This window comes from Cupressus sempervirens, chromosome 5 (assembly GCF_028749045.1).
Source record: "Cupressus sempervirens isolate cs-2001-9-10 chromosome 5, ASM2874904v1, whole genome shotgun sequence".
Classification (NCBI taxonomy): Eukaryota; Viridiplantae; Streptophyta; class Pinopsida; order Cupressales; family Cupressaceae; genus Cupressus; species Cupressus sempervirens.
The window spans coordinates 160460022-160479639 of NC_143122.1; the positions used below are offsets into that span (position 1 = coordinate 160460022).

Sequence of the window (19618 nt, forward strand, 5' to 3'; positions counted from 1 at the left end):
TTCTCATTGGTGCCCCCAGTTGTGGGTATGCCAAAGCCAAGACCTGACTTCGATTCCCACTTGTGTGTGTCGATGGGGCACTACATTCCTCTTTCTTCTGGTCCTAAACCACCACCTTGATAGTTCCATTTGTTAGTGATGAGCTTATGTTCTTGGGGATACTTCTCGCTGAAGTGATCAATGCGTGCTTGACTTCTTGGAGGTGCATCCTTATGTAACTAATTGTTGACATCTGGAGTGAGCTCCTCATGAAGAGGGATTTTCGAGGATACAAAGGTTGTTGGGCCAAACTGTTTGTATCGAGGTGGAATCTCCTTAGCTTTTTGATATGTCGGTCGTCCATGGGCATGTGGATCAAGTGGGAGTGCCCCGATAGCAAATGCGTCTGACAGACTATACTCTCCACAGCCTTTGTTATTGATCTTCACGGTAGACAAGGTGGAGGCGAGGATGGTTTCTGGGTCATTACAAGTGTGGGATGAGTTGGCGATGGCTGTGTCGATATCAATTCTAGGGCAATGGTTTGTATATGAAGCTTCAACCGCATTGCAGTAAGCAAAGGGTTCTGGATCGGCATGGATGGTTACCTCAGTGCCCTGATGCAAAAATTTGACGCACTGATGGTAAGTGGATGGAACGGCTTTAATGGCATGAATCCATGGGCGACCGAGGAAGATGTTAAATGGTAGGTTTAGATCAATAACATGGCAGAGTGTTTCTTGGATGACTGGACCAACCTTGATTGGCGGAAAAATAGTTCCTTCTGTGGTTCTTTCCAAGTTGTCATAAGCTTTGATGGTGATAACCTCACTAATGATATCTGCCTTAGTATACCCAGCTTGTTTTATGAATTTTAGGGTGCAAATATTCAAGGCTGATCCATTATCTATCATTACTCTTTTTATGGCAAAATTGGATACCATGATGGCTATGCGAAGCGGAAGGGTGTGATCTAACTCGACCACGGGTATGTCGGTGGGTTTGAATGATAGGGCACATGAGGAGGATAGGTGTCCAACAAGATTACGAAAATCAGTAGCGTTGATATTTGAAGGGACACGGGATTCTATGAGAGCATTGTCAAGGATGTTTTTGTACACAGGACTAGTACGAAGGTGGTCTAAAATGGAGATTTGGGTTGGCATGTTCCCAAGGTGTTCCAAGATATTGTATTGGCTTTTGGACGGAGCTAATGATACTGCTGGGGTTGATAGTGCAGATGGGACTAATGGGGCTGCGATGTTCAATCACGCTCTTCTAGTGGTGACTGCACACTCATTGTTTGGGCCTTGGATATTGATAACATTGACAAAAGGCTCTTTTTCAAATATACAACCAATGAGGCTACCATAGTCTATGTAGGATGAAGTGTGGTCATTGTTCTTCCCATGCTGTTGGTTTGGCTGACGGTTGTTGGTATTGTTGTTGTTGGTTTGGATAGGTGTTTTTCCAGGATCTTGGTTGTTGTGAGGAGGAAAAGCATTTGGATAGATCTGTAAGCCTGCATTGGGAGAGGTTTGGGCACCAACGGTGATTTCTTTCCGATCAATGAGGTCCTGCACATAATCTTTCAGTTTCATGCATCTGAGGGTGGTGTGACCTTTTACCCTATGAAATTTGCAGTACTCATTGTCTTTGTACCATGCAGCTTTAGATTGGCCTGGGTCAATTTGCTGGGTAGGAGGAAATTTGATGAGGTTTTCTTTAGTCAATTTCTCAAAAATGACATCCAATGGCTCACCAAGGGGTGTATAGTTTCTAGGTGCAGGTTGGAACTTAGGCTTTGGTCCTGCAGCTACATTGATGGCATTAGCTTGATTGCTAGACCCTTGAAAGTTGGGTCTTGGATTGTGGCTTTGATAGCTTTGGTGATTCTGCTATTGGTAGTTGATAGCTTGTTGATTGTTTGATTGATATGGTGGGTTGGACTGATTTTGGGAAGGACCAACAATATTCACATGTCTCGTATCAGTAACCCCATCTATTGCAACGTGCTTGTTTTTGTTCCAATACTTAGACTTGTCATTTGAATGTGTTTGATTTTGGTTGGCTTCCTTGTAAATCTTGACCACACCGTCTTTAATGAGTCCTTGCTCAAGGATCATTCCTTTCTCTTTGATATCTTTGTAGGTCTGCAAACAGTTCATGGTCATGTGGTGAGCCAAGCTAGGATGGGCATTATCAATAAACATTTTCTCCAAATGGCGCTCTGGCAAGGTGCAAGATATGCGGGTGGTAAGGGTTTTCCATCTTTGCAAATATTCGAGAAGGCTTTCTCCACCTTTTTGCTTAGTGTGGACAAGATCAACTACTGATAGTTCTGTTTCGACAAGATGGGCATATTGGGCTACAAATGCCTCAGACAATTCAGCAAAGTTTTTAATTCTGCCATATGGGATTCTATAAAACCATTCAAGAGCTGGTCCAGCCAAGCTTTTGGGAAATAGACGCAAGAGGAAGATGTCACCATATGCCACTTCTTGGCAATGCATGTAAAATTCTTTGATATGTGTGACAGGGTCTCCTTTTCCTCTGAATTTGTCAAACTTGGGTGTCTCAAAGTGTTTGGGAAATGGTGTCATGGTAATGGCTCTGTCAAATGGGTAAGGACACACATTCTCAAACTTGAAGGTTTTTGGATCATTTCCCTCCTAGATGTTCTTCAAAACTATCTTCATGGCTTCCCATTCTGAATTAATGGGTGATGGCTGGGGTGCCCCCAATGTAGAAGTGCCCTGAGGCAGGTATGTGCTAGATGGGGCAATGGAATATGGATGGTTTTGAGGTATAGGCTGGTAGGGATTGTACATGGCTTGGGCAACTGAATGGTGGATGATGGGTTGCTAAGGTGGAGGTGGCACATATTGCTGCATGTGTTGTGAGGCTTGCTGTTGATATTGGATTTGAGGTTGGGATTGAGGAACATAAGCTGGCTGTGGGATAAATGGATTGCTTTGTGGAGGTAAGGTATAAGATGGTTGCGAAGCTTGGGGAAAGGATCAGAGAGCTTGTGGAACTTGACTTTGGATTTGAGGAGTTTGACCAATATATGTGGGTTGTGCCCCCATTTGGGAAGGTATCTGCATGGCAAAAGAGGCCAAGTAATTGGTGGTGGGTGGTGGTCGATTTCATCCTAGAAGTGGCATAGAAAAATAGTTAGTAATAGGAGGTAATGGATTAGTTGGTGGTGGAGGTGGTGGGAATTGAAAGCTTGGAAATGGAACTAATGGGGTTTGATAGCTTGGTAGAGTGGTGGCAGGAGCTTGGGTCACTTGAGAGCTTGGCCGAACATTGGTAGTAGCTTGTGGGGTTTGATAGCTTTGTGGAGTGAGGGCAGTAGCTTGTGGATTTGTGGCTGATGGCACTGAGCTCCAAGGACCTAGTGGAAATGATGGAATTGTGCTCTGAGTTGAGGTAAACAAGCTGGGGGTGATGAAAGGTTGATTACTTGGCCCCATGGGTGGCATCCCAGTTGTATATTGCTGAGGTTGGTCAAAGATGCTAGCACTAATTTGGGAGATGGGTGGATTTGGAAGGTTGGGTTGGAGAGCAACAATAGCAATAGTGAAGGGGGTGAATGATGAGGTGTTTTGGGAGAAGGGGGTTTGGGATGGAGTGGTATGGACCAATGGTGGAGTGGTGGTGGCTGGATTGGCTTGCGGAAGGGAGATTTCAACTTGAGTGGAGACTGGTATGTTTGGGTCTATTGGATCATAAGGATTGGCTTGAGGCTCTTCTTTTGGCACATATTGAGGATAATCTGAATCATAAGAGCCTATTGGGAGTGGTAGTTGTCCAAACAACGAGTGAGATGGATCTGATAAGGGAGGAGGTCTTCCAAAGTCGAATGCTCCTATATTGTCCGTTCGAAAGTTAGCCATGATTGTTTCTTTGTTCTTGTCTATAATAGCGTTCACCAATACTGCATTTCCTGGTTGGTTCATGAAAGCTTCAATGTCAATAGGTGATGGTATAGTGTTCTCTGGGCTAAAGGATGGTTGAGTGCTCAAGGGGAGCGATGCTGTTTGATCCAAATGATAGGGTTCCATTGTTTCTTTCTTCTTCTTGGCTAAGCGAGTAACAAGTGGCATGAAAATGTTCCTAGGGATGAGATGCAACAATGCTAATGGATGCAAAGGGGGAAGGCTTTTCTATGTAAATGATTTCTTAGGTTGAGGCAAAGCTATATGACAAACCTAAAGAGGATTGGGTTGGGGATTCTAACTTCAAAGATATGTTGCCAAAGCATGAAAGGTCTGCTTTCCTATGTGCAAGTTTGGTGGTGATTGTGTCAACTTTAAGGATAGACTAATGATCCTTTAGGAAAAACACGAGATTGACCACTTGTGGATCCCAACCTTTGGCTCAAGGTGATGAGGGATAACAAGTGACAAAGCTAGATTACCCTAGACAAAGCTCTGTCAGAGGGATAACCTCGGTGAGGCTGGTGGATTTGCAAGATGGTAGGAATGGAAAACCTTTGGCAAGGTGACAACAATTTTGAAGGCTTGGATGTGAAAATTAGGCTTTTTGGGATGCTAGTTAGGTTTGAGGGGATTGGTTTGATTCTAAGGCAAAGACCTAGATGAGATGGATGAGCTAAAATGATTTAAAGGGATAACCTAGAATGGTTGGCTTTCCTACAAAGACGACTATAAAGTGAAACTTATGCAAGAAGATGTGGAAAAACAAGGGGGCCTAATCATAGAAATCGAGCCTAATTGGTAGGACATAAGCAGGGTTAACTCCTAGATGCTTGCTAAATCTGATAGTGCGATCTAACCAGGCGTCCTGACAGGTTTCGTCGGCCACTTTATCTTCTGCTTTGTGGAGTTTGGCAATTCGAGGGCTTGGTGTTACTTCCTTTCTCTTGGCTGAAATTTCTTGGTATGCCTGAGAGGGCTTGAATTTGGCTTTGTGAAACTTCTGTTCGTGTTTGGGTTGTTCTGACATAAATTCCTGAATCTATTTGGCTTTGAGAGATCGTGGTTTTTTTGCTTCAACTTGTTCAACTTCTGAAACAGGCAGTGACTACGCTAAGTGTGCCCTAAGCTAGGATTGACCAAGTTTGGCAAACATTCATTCAACAAGTAAAAGATCAAGCAATAGATAGGAACAACCAGATAGAAGTTTTTGATTCTCAGAATGTGATATGTGCGCCAAGGAGTGTGTATATTCTACAAATATTTCGATCAGTCACTTCAAACACATTAACATCCTAGTTAGTTGTCTACAAGGCTGACAGTTGGTTTAGCTAGGGAGTCCTCGATATACCCAAGGTACGTGAGGCCCAAATCCATAGATGAAACCAAAACAATGTCACACAGCCGAAAGGAGCAATTACCCACTTCTCCTCTTTCACTTCTCAAGGGTATAAAGTTCCTTGAGGCTTAGCCCGAGTGACAGAATTTTGATCCCAAGAGAGGTGTCTTTGGATTCACCTCCCGATCTTTATACTCCGCCAGAACGCTGGAGTTGAGGTTGTCCCAAGGGGTGATGAAATCCCCAAGCAGGCCTCCTAAAAGCTAAGACAAGATTTTGGATCCTAATCTTATGCACCCAAGATGGCCTCGAAAGATGACAAGGGGAGAGAAGACTTGGATGATCTTGGGCTAAAAGACAGAGTTTTTTTCCAACTAATGCTTTAAGTTTTCTGATCTAGACCTTTTGAAAACACACGTGATTTAAGATGCAAAGGTTCAATTCCAATTTGAAATGTGCCAACAAAAGAGAAGTGATCAAAGAATAAATACACCAAGAAGATTTAGGGTCAACAAAAAGTAAACTCGTGCGCCTGGAGGCCCTCCACGTCAAGTATCGATTGATTTTTTTTAAGGCATTCAAGATTGAGTGTGAGTTTTTTTTAAGCCCAAAACAAAGATGGGTGTAAAGCTCAATTTCAAGCGCATGCCCGGAGGCCCTCCACGTCAAGATTTGTTCAATTTTTATGCCCAAATGAAGTGTTAGTGAGACTAATGTGCATTCAAAAAAAATTTTATCTTAGAAAAATTAACAAAAACTCAAGTGAGTGGAATTTGATTTTTGTGGAGCACTTAACACCTTCTTAGGTAGACGCATCCCCATATATGGCGCTGATATTGCAACCAATGGTTAGAATGATGGGTGATTAAAGAGGGTGAGTCCAACAACAAATTCACTCAAAGTGTCTTTATTTGTTTTTATAACTTAGAAAGTTTTCAAAATATAGATTCATTTTATGCCCCAAAAGATGAAGTGTGAGATATTGTAATGATTAATTGACCTTTTGCATTCAAGATTGGATTTGTTGTTTTAATCATGCATTAATAAAAAATTAAAAAAATTGATTTTAATCCATGGCACTCAAGAGTGATTTTAGCAACATGCATTCAAAGACAAGTGATTAAACATTCAAGTTTTTTCCTTTGAGCATTCAAGATTGAGATTTTGCGTGTTGTTTTAAGAACTTTGAAATGTTTTGTTTTAACCTTAGATCATTCAAGATTTGTTTTGGACTCAAAAGTAAAAATGACTCTTTGGACTTTGGTTTTCATTCAAGATTTTGTATTCTAGTTTGCATGTTTTAAGCCCAAAAAGGATATTCTTAGATTGTTTTGATGCATGAAAAACCTAAAAAACATTCAAGATTTTGCAACAAGACATTTGTTTGGAACAAATAACAAAGCTCTTTAGGACAATTTTGGCAACCATTTAGGACTCTTAGTTTTCATGAGATTTTTAAAAGAACTTTAAAATATTTGCAAATGAGGTTCATTTTATCCTTGATTGATGCTTTGAGTTTGATTTAGTTTTTAGTGTGCACTTAGTGTTGATTTTGAACCTTTTGAAATGGAAACTTGAAGTTCTTTTTAAATTCCCAAAAATGAAGTGTTCCTAACTTTGCATGAATGCATCTAAAACTTTGATGTTGTAAGGATGCAAATGATTGGATTGGTTTAGTTTCACTTGTTAAAAAATTTATTTATTTTTGCAAATTTTTAGTTTTTAATGGATTTAAGTATGATTTGGGGGTTCATTTTAAGCACTTAAAAAAAAGTGTGTATGATTTTGCTTCTTTAAAAAAAAGGCCAAGATCCCTCAAGAAGAAGAAGAAGTAGATGGAATAGAAGAAGAATTTCAAGTGCTTCGTCCACCTATAAGCTTGAAAAATCTGCAAACACTATGAGATAGACTATGAGTTCTTTTGTCTTCTTCATACTCATGTGGACCTACAAAACCAATTTATACAATCCTACCAATCACAAAAACAAGCAAAATTAGCCAAAATCAGCAAATGACATACAAAATTTGACTAAAAAAGCTAATGAAGATGACCCATGCGGGGTCCCACCGGACGTGCAAAAATGTATATGCTACTTTAGTATGTTAGAAACACCAAATTAAAACAATCAAAAGCATTTGCATACTAATTTAACATAACTTCATGAGAGACAAAGTGAAGTCCTCAAATGAGAATATGAGCCATGGATAGGCTCTCTCAATGAGGATGATCACTTGATGTAGAGGTGTGTCTAATAGCTAAGATGGCTTGATTATGTAAGTATGCTCAAATGCTCAAATGGGCTTCAATGGAAGATTTTTGATAGATTTTGGTGAATGGATTTGATGTAAAAATGGCTTCTCAAAATGGCATTATGGCTTTATTTTCTAGATTGTGTTAAAATGGCTTGGAAGAGGATTCCTTAAATAGGCAAAGGGTTTGAGGGATCAAGGGCTAGGATGCAAGGATGGAAAAAAGCTTATGGAAGGTTTAGATTGAATGAAAGGAGAGCACATGGATTGTGCTTTCTTACAGCCAATCAGGGAGTGAAACATGTCACAGAGTCATTGGTTAGAGCAAGAGGGGTTGAGGGGTCAACAAAGGAGGCTCAAAGCTCATAAAGACCCTCATAATGGCTTGTAAGAGCAATGAATGGGCTTGTAAGAGTCATTTATAGCTTTGTGGGCTTCATAAAGTTTTTATGGTTGTGATATTTTGAGGGGATAGACTTTGGCTTGGCTTAGGAAAGTCTTAAGCTTGTTTAGGATTGTGCAAATGATTAAGAGTAGGATTAGAGATGGCTTAAAATTAGATTAGGGATGTTAGAGATGGGCAAGTGGATGGCATTTAATGAGGATGGAAGAAGTAGGTGATATTTGTTAACTTTGGCTTGGGTTAGCAAGTCTTAACCCATGTTTAGGGAATGTGACAAGGTTAGGAGGGGATTAGGATTAGGATTAAAGATAAGGATTGACATCTTCTAGAAGAGTCTAGGCTTTGGATGATGATGAAGACTTTCTAGAAGAGTCTAGAACTTCTTAGGATGAGGATAAATAAGGTTTTTAGGAAATAAATAAAGTTTTATTTATTTTAAGGGTTTGGGTTGAGGAGATATTTATTAAAATATTTTTAATAAACATGAGGATTAATATTTAATCTTAATTAAATATTTTGAGTTGGGATTAGAGGTAGGAAATGATGGGATTAGCCTTTAATCGAAATTAAAGAAGGATTAGAAGATTTTGGAAGAGGTTAGTGGTCTTAAGGAAATTGGCCAAGTTTTGGGCAAAAAATAAATTAATTATTTTTTTTGAGATTTTTGGTCAATTTATTAGTTAAATAATTAATAAATAAGAAAATAATGTTTAAATAAGATTTAAACATTTTTGGGAGGGATTCCTTAATTAAATATTTTTAATTAAGATAAAAGGATTTAATGGCATAAAATTAATTAATTAATTAATTAATAAATGATGATGTCATCAGAGATTTTTCAGAAAATAAAAATACTTTATTTTCTAAAGGATTTTAGGTGTCTACACACTTCATTGTTGGTTGAATGAGTATCGTACGATAGTTTCTATAACACTAGTACAATACTTTATCCTGATACGGTACTTCATCCAAGCTCATATGACTGATGGGTATGGCTGATACAATAGACCCTATAACACTCAAACGACACTTTTTATAGATGATAACTATCATACGACCCTTTGCAAAACACTGGTATGGTGCTTTACTAGTATTGTACAAAACTTTGACCTAAACTACCTAATCATGCAAAAAAACATTAAAAAATACTCAAAATCACTCAAAACGGAGCTCAGATGTCAATTACTTACTGGGGCTAGTTTTGTAGCCAATTGAGCTCAAATCAATGTCTCTCAATGAGAACCCTCATCTCTGCCATCTCTCTCTCTCTCTCTCTCTCTCTCTCTCTCTCTCTCTCTATGCTCTAACCTCTACAAATCAAATAAGACAAATGGTTTGAAAATGACCCCTTGGGCCCCTTATATACCCTTTTGACCTATTTTTGACCTAATTTTGGAAGCTGTCAAAATTTTGCAAAAATTGCACCCTTACTTAAATTTGATTTCTTGGATCCATTTTTGAGATCGAAATTGGAATCTGGGTTCATCTTGCAGGTCAAAATCACATTTTAAAATTCTTCTTTCTTCTACGCAGTTGACTGATCCTTTTGAGGCTTAATCTTTCAATATTTTGAGGCATTCATCATTTCTTTACTTCATTATTTCTACTTTCTTCCACTCCTCTTATTCATTCTATTTCCTTTTGTCTCATTGTTCTCCTCGCTTTGACCTAATTCTTATGCTTTATCTTTCTAGTCAAACTTAGTCGAACTGGGGCATATCTTCCCTGCTTCGTGGTCTACCTTTGTTCTTAATCTCTTATTTGTCATCTTGGACCTTATTTTATTTGGATTTGATCGAATCTATCTCATTTCCTGGATCTCCTCTACCTCATTTGGATTTTGATCTTGAGGGGGCAGGAATACTATATTTGCAATCTTGCATCTATTTATATGCTTCGGACTCATCTAAGGTTCTGATTTGTCTTGACTTGGCTTATTTACTCACTTTTGGCTTGGACATATTAGTGCTCATCTCGAGTATTGATATTGTCTTGACCATAGTTGGCACACTCTCAGATTAATCTGTGTTTAGTAGGAAATTGCCAATTTTGTGGCAAAACTAATCACCAATTTAAAAACCCATCTACACCCAAAAAAAAGCAGATTACTTTCCGAGTTTATATGTAAAACTCATGATTTCCTGATTAAAACTTGTCCACATGTTTCCAACAGTGATATAGGGAAAGAAAATTGATTTTTGTAATACCAGTTTTCATTTGTACCAATATGAATTTATATATATCTTAACTCTACTTGCTTCTTTTGTGTTCTCTTTAATCAACTCATTACATGCATCTTCTCATTGAATTTTGCAAAAAAAAAAAGGTATTTTAAATTAAATTTAAGCAGTTTTTTAGGTTCCCAGTTTTTTTTTTTTTAAATGACCAATTTTTTTCCAAATAAACTTTTTGGGACTTCGCGATTGTTACTGAGTCTGAGTTTTCTAACTATGGTCTTGACTATCTCTCCTAATGTTCAATCTCACTACTTATTCATTGTGCATTCAAGATCATCTATCTCTCCGTGCTTCATTTTTTAGAGTCAAATCTCTTTATCAGCTTGACATCTTCATTCTTTGACTTAATGTGTTCCCAGATCAATCACACATTAGTCAAAGAGGGACAAATGTAGTCACCTAAAAATGGTCATCTAGACTATGAGCCCCCTTTATAGCAATTTTGCATAATTTATCACTTAATTTTTTATCAAATCACCACTTTACTATTGATTTGATTATAAGTTATGGTTTGACCACTTTATCCTAAGTCTTTTATTTAATTGAAAGAACTTGTCCCCTTTTAACTAAATAGAATCCTCAAAGTTCCTCTTATCCTAAGTGTGCACATAAAAAGCATTATTCCTATTTTAAAAAATAAAATAAAAGGCATTTTGTCTTGCATGAGGTGCTTTTGAAGGTGGGTGGAATCTTTATTCTCCTTTACACATCTCTTACCTTTTAAACACCACCATTGATTGTTCTTAAGTGAGATTCTTGTGCACATGAATCACTCAAGGCTCGTTCTCCACCTTTAATTTTTCCTCTTATTCTCTACCATCTATTTCTCTTTAAAAGGAGACTCTCTCCTCAATCTCTCATCTCTTGCACTCTCACACTATTGTTATGCTGCAGATTGTTTTAGAGCTTTTGGAGTACTTGGAGCACTTAGAGCACTCACTTTGCACTCATCTTGCACTTGTATTCTCTCACTTGCATTTAGCTTAGTTTCCTTTGATGCATAGCTTAGCTCACATAGCTTAACTAGGTGGTCTTGTAACTCTTCATACTTGTTAGCTTAATCTTGCATCTCATTCTAGTTTACTTGCATTTGCATTGCACTCTCTTGATTCTTGGATATTGGAATTATTGTGTTTCCTCTTTGAATCCTCCACTCTATGGTGCACCTTGCAGGGGTTGCTTAAACTAAGTTCATTTGAGAGCCACAATCTCATAGCTCTTGCACATCATAGATTGGAAGCTATAGGCCACATCTTGAGATGCTCTTTATCATGGGTATTCTCAAGTATAATGGTCTATATAAGTGTGTCTACATTTTATGCACACAGTTGTTACTCCTGCTACTTCAGGTGCAACCCCCCTTTGGCTACGAGGACCATTCCTCTCCTATTACTCCATCTTTGCTCCATGGTCTTTTTGACACTTCTCACATTTCATTGTTAATCTGGGTCTTACTATAGTTTTCACTCTAGTTGCTACTCCTGCTACTTCAGGTGCAACCTCCCTCTGGCCACAAGGACCATTCCTCTCCAATTGCTCCATTTTTGGTCCATGGTCTTGTTGACACTTTGGTTGTGTTTTCAACTGCCCCAATGAATTTTCTTTCATTGGGGATCCTAGGGATAGCGTCACCTAGACAATTGTTCAGCATGTAGGAAGAACTGTTCTTCAAACTCACTCATCTTCTCTTGCAGAGTGAGCTTGACCTTTCCTTTGAAAGGCTCCTGCTTTGTGCTATGTACTCTGTCTTTTGTTTCTTCGTGTTCTATTAATGTGTTGTTAACATGCTCCTTTTAGTTTCTTTGGTAAGCCTCCTTGGCTTGTTCTGTATGCGTCATCACCCTTGATTTTGTTTATTTTATATATCAAAAACAATATTAGAAGTTCAGGAATTATTCACTTAAGGTGTTCATGATGAATGATGGCTACTTATAAGTTGCTTGTGTGATATGCTCTATAAGAAATGATGTTTCACAAGGACAATCAATGCCAAATTCATTGATAACATGGAGGCCAAAGTTGTAGTAGTCTATTAATCTTTTTCATCTAATATTTTGTTGCGTATAGTTAGTTTTAAATGCTAATGACAGGCTTATGAACTTACGTATTGCAGGAAATGCATTTGGAAATAAAACAAACCCAGGTTTCACCCTCAAGTTGCATATTTCTCTAAGACCTGGCAAAAATTATATATCTTTGCTAAGTGTGATGATTGGATTGCCGGTAAGGCTTGAAACTTAAATTAAGGATCTCAGTGAAGACTTTGTAATTATGTCCTACAAGGGTGACACTTCTACTGAATATTTATTTGAAATTATAATTTCGACTATGCTAATGGATAGTATACTTTGAGTTCAGTATTAATTATGAGTTTTTCTTGTTAACATTCAATTTGTTAATGTGAGATGATTTATTTCACACTATATGCCATATATTTATTTTATATGCATGCATGAAGGCACTCACATGCTTGCTGAATTGGCTGTATTTTGATGTGAAAGGATTCGGGATCATATTTTGAGCGAAAGACAGCAGGTATAAGCAGCTTTGTGATCCAAGGTTTTAAAGGTGGTGCTCGAGACTACTCACGAGAATTGTGGACATACCAGGTTTGTGTGCATGCCTATGAGCCTATGAGAAGCAGCTTCAGCAAATAAAATTCACAATATACAATCAAATGGCGAATATCTAGTTGAATGTATATCTGTAGGACTATTGGAGTAAAATATTAAAAAGATTGGATATCTTACTTTGACCTAGTATCACTTTAGGGAATATTTAATTTGTTGCGCTTCATAATTTCATTATGATTTATTATATTCATAAAATTTCTTATATTAATGGGAAATGGCTTGCAGATAGACTTTTGTTTAACATATTTTGAAATAATGTAGATACCTAAAATTTTATCTTGGGATTTAAAAAATTAATATGCCTAAATAATCCTATTAAATATCAAATTTATTTTAATATTATAGTGTAAAATAAGTAACACTCATTATATATGATTCACTGCAAACTAGGAGAGTTTGATGTCAACTGAGGTTTCCACAGGTCAGATTTCAATGTGAACTTGATCAAGAATCCCTTGATTCCATGTGAGAAAAGTCAAGAACAAGGACCCCAAGAAGAGTTTTAGGATGGGCTTCCCTCCACTCCAATTTCTTATACCGCATTATCATCATCAGTGAAGTAACAAATGTCTAATGAAATTCCTTCAATTAAAACCTTTGCAACAATTGCCACAATTGTTGTCCATACCCTTTGTCTGACATGAATTTCCTTTATAAAAGTATCTCCAACCTTGGCAGATCCAAACTTCTCACCAAATGCTCAGAAATAGGATGTCATAAGTGCAAACATATATTCCTCTTTCTCAGTGAAGCCATAGAAATAAGCTAAATGAAAAAATTAAATAAATCAAAATTTGCAAACATTTGAATATAAGAATCTGAGGCTTGAACTTTGAAGTTGATTATATTATCTCCATTAGAGTTCAGTCCATTTCATGCAGAGATAGCATTCCTTCTACGGTATCATCCAAGTACAGTATAAACTGAGATCGATAGGTTGAAACAACCAAATTCTTAGGACAAACCAAAACGATATATTTTTCGTTACTCTAATCGATATTTTTTCAGCATCAAACTCTCTACTAACGCAAAATGTTATTTGTCATTTGATTGCATTATATTTTGACTAAATTAATAATTTATATAAATATGTAATATAATAATCGTGCACCATTACTAGCCTGTCCCGTGTTTCAGTTATAAGATCCAGATTTCTTTTGATTTTGTTAGCAAATGATGCAAACATAATACAACAAAAGCACAAACACGTAAATATATACCCCTTTAGCATACATTCTATATTCCATATTTCCCATAGTTTGGCAACTACATTTGGATACATTGGGATAATATGTTACTTAGGATATGAATTTGAATCCTATTTTAATGTGGAATTCTGTAGATTGGTTTAGCGGGAGAAAAGAAAAACATCTTTACTAAAGATGCTTCGCGTACTGTGAAGTGGAATGCATCAATTTCAAATCAGCATTTGACGTGGTATAAGGTAATTCATTTTGGTATCAAGTACACATCTCAGTTATCTTTTTCCTCCTACGATCACATAAAAGTGAAATCCATATAGACTCGCACGAAAACAAATGTAAGGGAAGTTCATTTTGTATACAGATTGCCTTTGAAATTCATGGAAGTAAAAAAAACATGCATAAATATCTAGCCTTATTTGTGCATGTGTATGTGCATATAAACTATCAAATATAATGGTTGTTGAACTGATTGAAAAAATATCTTATATTTTTCAAGTGGCATTTTTGGGCAAATTTAAAGATGTGTGGAAAAAAAATTTCTCTTTATTTTGCATTTTCCAAGTCTTTTTAATTCAAAAACATATCAATTAGTCTATATCATTAGACAAATTAATAAGTTTGTGGCCTGAGTTGTCTTATGCATAGATTAGCTTCTAATTTTGAGTAGTAGGCTTAGAATTATTATCCCAAAAAGTAAGGCTGCCAATTTTAAATAATTTCATCAAACACTGCAAGTTTTTTTAAAATATGTTCATATTTGAATGTTTGTCTCAACTTTCAATGAGTACATGGAACACTACTAGGTCAGGTGACTTTAGTTCCTTTTTACAATCCCTAAAGACACCTTTTTCTATCTTTTTCTGTATTAGTACATTAATCAATTTGAAAATGGTAAGGTGCAAGAATCCAAGAACACAAAATATACTATTGTTGAAGAGAGGGATTCCCAATAGTAGACCCAATGCTATCTTTGCATTCTTCACTGTGGGGCTGGTATAGGAGATTTGGCCAAATATAAGTATATTGCTCATACTTGTCTATGTTAGGATGGTCATATTTGGTTGTTATTTTGGATTGTGGACGATAAAATTTCTAACACAGCAAATATTATATTAAAGTTATAGTAAATAAAAATTTGAACTTTTAAGCCATGATAGTCAAGTGTGAATTGTTTGGTAGGTTCCCATCTTCATGGTACCAAAATCAAAGAGGGTGGTGAAGTTGAATATATTACAACCCCAAAGGAATCCCTATCATACAATTTATAATATAGCAAATGTGAACACATTATGGGAGACTTTCTAGAACAAGCAAGGAAAACTATATGAACTATCCAAATGGTGTTGACCAGGTTACAAGAAGACACCAACTGCCTGAAGGAAAAGGGTATTAATATGTTGGATGTGGAGGAACAAAGAAAGGTAATTTTGGCAAGTACCAGAGAACAAGCAAAAATGGTCATGCAACTAAACCATCATACAGTAAAGGAACAACTCTGAGAAGCTAGAGAAGAAGTAGAGCAAGCAATGGCGAAGGAATGAAGAATGCCCAAAAAAACTATAGGATCATCATCGCGATTAGAGTTGGAAAAGGACGTAGTACACTAGGTTCTATACACAACAATACCAATCAAGATGGCTGACCTTCAAACTTCGTCACAATTGAGAGTGGCAATCACCAACACAGTGACAGGAAGACCCAAGTAAAGACATGACAAACCAAGTGTTGTTGATGATGAACATTCAGAAGACGCCAATTGTAGTTCAAATGGAGATCATGGAGACAAATTTGACCAAATCCGTTGTGAGAGATGTGTGGGAGTCAAAGTACTACCCAAAGGTACATGGAAGTGACATGGGAATCCAACCCTCTGGCCACCAAAATTCCAATTATTAGGCACCGACTAGCATAGAATCAAACTGCTGGGGTTACTGATGGAACAAGAGGCAATGAGTGGAAGCCAACAATTCTCCTAAATTTTGTAGCCGTCCCATTTCAAAAGAAAGTATACAATAAATTAGTCAAGAGAGTATCAATTGGATAATAGAACACAAAATACATTTAAAACAAGGGTTTGAAGTATGTAATGGATTTAACGAACCAAGTTGTCATTGAGGAAGTAGTTTCCTTAGATTTTTGAAATTTAGGCTCCAAAGAAGACAGATAAAGAGTCAAGGTCAAAGAGATCAAATGATGTAGAAAGTTTCTAGTCATGCTCAGAGGATGAAATGAATTTTTCAAATAGCCTATTTCATTGGCAAGTAGAGGACTATAAGGTAATTATGTCAACGTGTAATTTTTTCAAAGTCACAACTCTCTATGAAGAAAAATAGATGAAAGAATGCAATTTGCAAATGATATATCTAAAAGTATAAAGAGAAAAGTTTTAATGTAGATCTTGTCAAGGGAAATCAATTTTGACCAAAATTTATTCAAAATTTTGAAAAACAAAGTGATTATGCATTATGATGAAAAAAATAAAAGATAATATTAAGGAAAAATTATAATGAGGTCATTCGTAATGTATGACATCTTCATTTTCAAATTGTAAAACATAAAGAAAAGGTGATTTCCAAGAAGCGATAAAATGATAAAGTGCACCCAAGTCAACCATATGAACTATAAGTGCATGGTTTCCATTTTACATATCACCGTGTACTATATTATATATGTGACCTCAACATTGACCGAAAACAGTGTGAATCTGGAAAGTTACTATAGCAATATTATTGGCAAGTGATTACATGATACATTAGTTTGGTCCCTATTTTGAAAGAGTCGGGAAATGCACAGTAAATTTCTGATGTAGCCGAACCATTATAATGCATTTAAAGTTCAGTTGACATTTTGGGAATGCTGCACTTATGGTTGAAATTATATATATCATCTAGTAGTCGAAAGCCACTTCAGAAAAGATTTATTGCTATGGAAATGACACACTGTTACTTCAGAATTCTTGAAAGATATTGGCAATACTAACATATGCTTTCTATTGTACTATTGGTGGAGGACAAATGCAGTACAAGGAAAATGAGGTGCTTGGATTCATCCACTGTGATTCAAAGAGACTTATCCGATTGAAACTTAGTAATGGAGTTTCATAGCATGTTTCATAATTTTAAATTATTGGTATTCTTTTTCTCATAATAAAGTTATAAATATAAATATCTATTTAATGCATATTTAAAAAGATAGTTTGTGGAGAGAAAAAATACACTCGTGATAATGAAGCCTTCAAAACAAAAGATTGTATTTCATTGTATTGAGTTAATTGAGCAAAAGTACAACTGCGCAACTCTAGCCTTCCATGCCATGTGTGATTTGGTATACATATATAAGATTTCTTGTCCTTTTGTGCCTATCTATGATTTTTCTCTACTATCTTCATATGAACTAATTCTCACCCTTTGTAGGTAATTCCCAGTCGTAGTATTCTAAGCCTTTGTAACTAATTCTCAGTCTTGGTTCGTCCAATGAAAGTTTTGGAGAAACTTAAAGTAAAAAAAGTAACATGCATACCTATATTATTTCTTATTTACTAAAAGCTTATAATTTTGAATACTACAAACTCGTGCAAGTTATGAATAGAAAACATAAATCTCATCTTTATGACTCCACTTAGTAGTTTAAGATTTAATCGTCTTTCTCTTTCAACTTTGCTTTATATTCATTAAAGATCATATGAAACACCGACTTCACAATACTAGCAGCCATCTTGTGAATTGTGTAGAAGCACATGATAATGTGAATTTAACTATGAACATATTGTATATATTGTAATCTATTTTGTTGTGTTTAAAATTGCATAGTTTGTCTCCCCTTCTTTTGCAAATTAATATTTAATTATATTGTTTTTGTTGTTTTTATGTTTTTATCAGGTAAGGGTGGATATAAAAAATTGTCACACACAAATATTGGTTACTGCTTAGAATATAATATATTTTGCATATTGCAGACAACAATAGATGCCCCAAATGGAGATGGACCTGTTTCTCTAGATCTAAGGAGTATGGGGAAGGGCCAAATTTGGATTAATGGGGAAAGCGTTGGGCGTTATTGGATTCCTTTCTTGGTTCCTCTTGAAGAATGTTCAAGATGTGACTATCGACGTTGGACCGTGCAGAGGTGTGCAACGAATTGTGGACAACCTTCTCAAATATTGTGAGAAACTGGTTTTCCTTGACTTTCGTAGGTGAACTTTGAAAAAGAAGTATTTCATATATATATATATATATATTGTTGTCTTCTCACATTCTTGTTTGCCTTTGACTCTCAACATAGACATGACATTCGATCCAATTATTTTATTATACTAAAATGGTTGTTTTACATGGGTTCAGGTATCATATCCCTCGGTCATTGTTACATCCTACTGGGAACTTGTTAGTTTTGTTTGAGGAAATAGGAGGTGAACCATCAAAAGTATCTCTACTTACTGGATTTAGAAACAATTGACAAGAAAATTATTATATGGAGATTGTAAAGTATATTTTCGAAAAATTCGGAACTAAAAGTTTAAAGAGGTTTCTTCAAGATTGATGGAAAATAAATTCAATAGACGAAGGGTGTTTTATTGGTAGACTTAGAGCAACATGATTCATTTGCATTGGATTATGCCAAGGTTGATATTATGGTTATTCTTTCCATGATCTTTCATAACAAAATTGTCTTACGAATAATAATCTGTGAAAACTTGATATGTTCTAAATCTCTAAATAGATTTGAATTACTACTGATAATCTCTCTCCCTCATTACAATTAGGGGTTTATTTAATAAAAAATTGGCATAGTTTTGTAATGTTGACTAGTCCACAACCATACGAAATATGATTAAGATGTCAGCTATTAGAATATAATTGTTCTATAGAATATATCTTAATAATTTTACAAATTATTACATACCATTAATAGTACAGTTAAACAAGTTTATTTCACCTAGGAGCTATTTCTGCATTTTAAAGGAAAAATAACCTCTCATAGAACATGCATTGCATAAGATAGAAATATATTTGTATTATAGAATATATCTTAATAATTATATAAAACTATTGTATATCATTAATAACATACATAAGGAAGTTTATTTCACCTAGCAGTTATTTCTTCACTTTAAAGGAAAAAAAACTCACATACGACTAAGTGTTTCACAAGATAGATTATGGAATAAAACCTATTTAAGTCAATCATTTTGCTATAGTTATGTTAGCTCTCATATGGACCCCCATTTAAAATTTTCTCCAAAGTCAAAATGTCCCACTTGCATGCCATGCTTTAGTAGGTATCTCCGTTCTAATTTGAATCGAATAAGGGAAAGGACATAGAAGTTCCTTGAACTTGCTTCTGAACAGTTCAAAGGTTCAAGAAGGTTCAGGAGTACATGTAGGTGCATTTGAGTTTGAAATGGTTTAGGCAAAGAAACTATAGGTTGTTTCCATTAAATGGAAACATTACTATAGAGCATGATATCAGTCATGTTGGCAAAGCATTTCAAGGACCCTCCCATGTGCAAGAATAATCTTTCCAAATCATTAACACTTTTATTATTATAGAACTACATAGACATAGTTGACTATAGCTCAAAAAAGGGAATGAAATTTGATTAATGGTCATTCTTTTATGGAAGAAAGG

At 36.1% G+C, this 19618-nt stretch overlaps 1 protein-coding gene across 4 annotated transcripts in view; it reads left to right on the forward strand.

Moving 5' to 3' along the window:
- The window catches only part of LOC149554923 (beta-galactosidase 1-like), a 404510-nt gene extending 385941 nt beyond the window's left edge, over nucleotides 1-18569 (forward strand). For 2 of the 4 annotated variants that reach the window (XM_089828926.1, XM_089828930.1), the window contains 5 exons: nucleotides 12266-12375; nucleotides 12654-12761; nucleotides 14128-14229; nucleotides 17946-18151; nucleotides 18331-18569. In XM_089828926.1, coding sequence (XP_089685052.1) covers nucleotides 12266-12375; nucleotides 12654-12761; nucleotides 14128-14229; nucleotides 17946-18151; nucleotides 18331-18445 — 641 coding nt within the window. In that variant the 3' untranslated portion in view covers nucleotides 18446-18569. Of the gene's footprint in view, nucleotides 1-12265; nucleotides 12376-12653; nucleotides 12762-14127; nucleotides 14230-17945; nucleotides 18183-18330 lie in introns of all 4 variants that reach the window. The other 2 variants (XM_089828928.1, XM_089828927.1) reach the window with 2 other exon arrangements.
- The last annotated feature ends 1049 nt before the right edge of the window (nucleotides 18570-19618 follow it).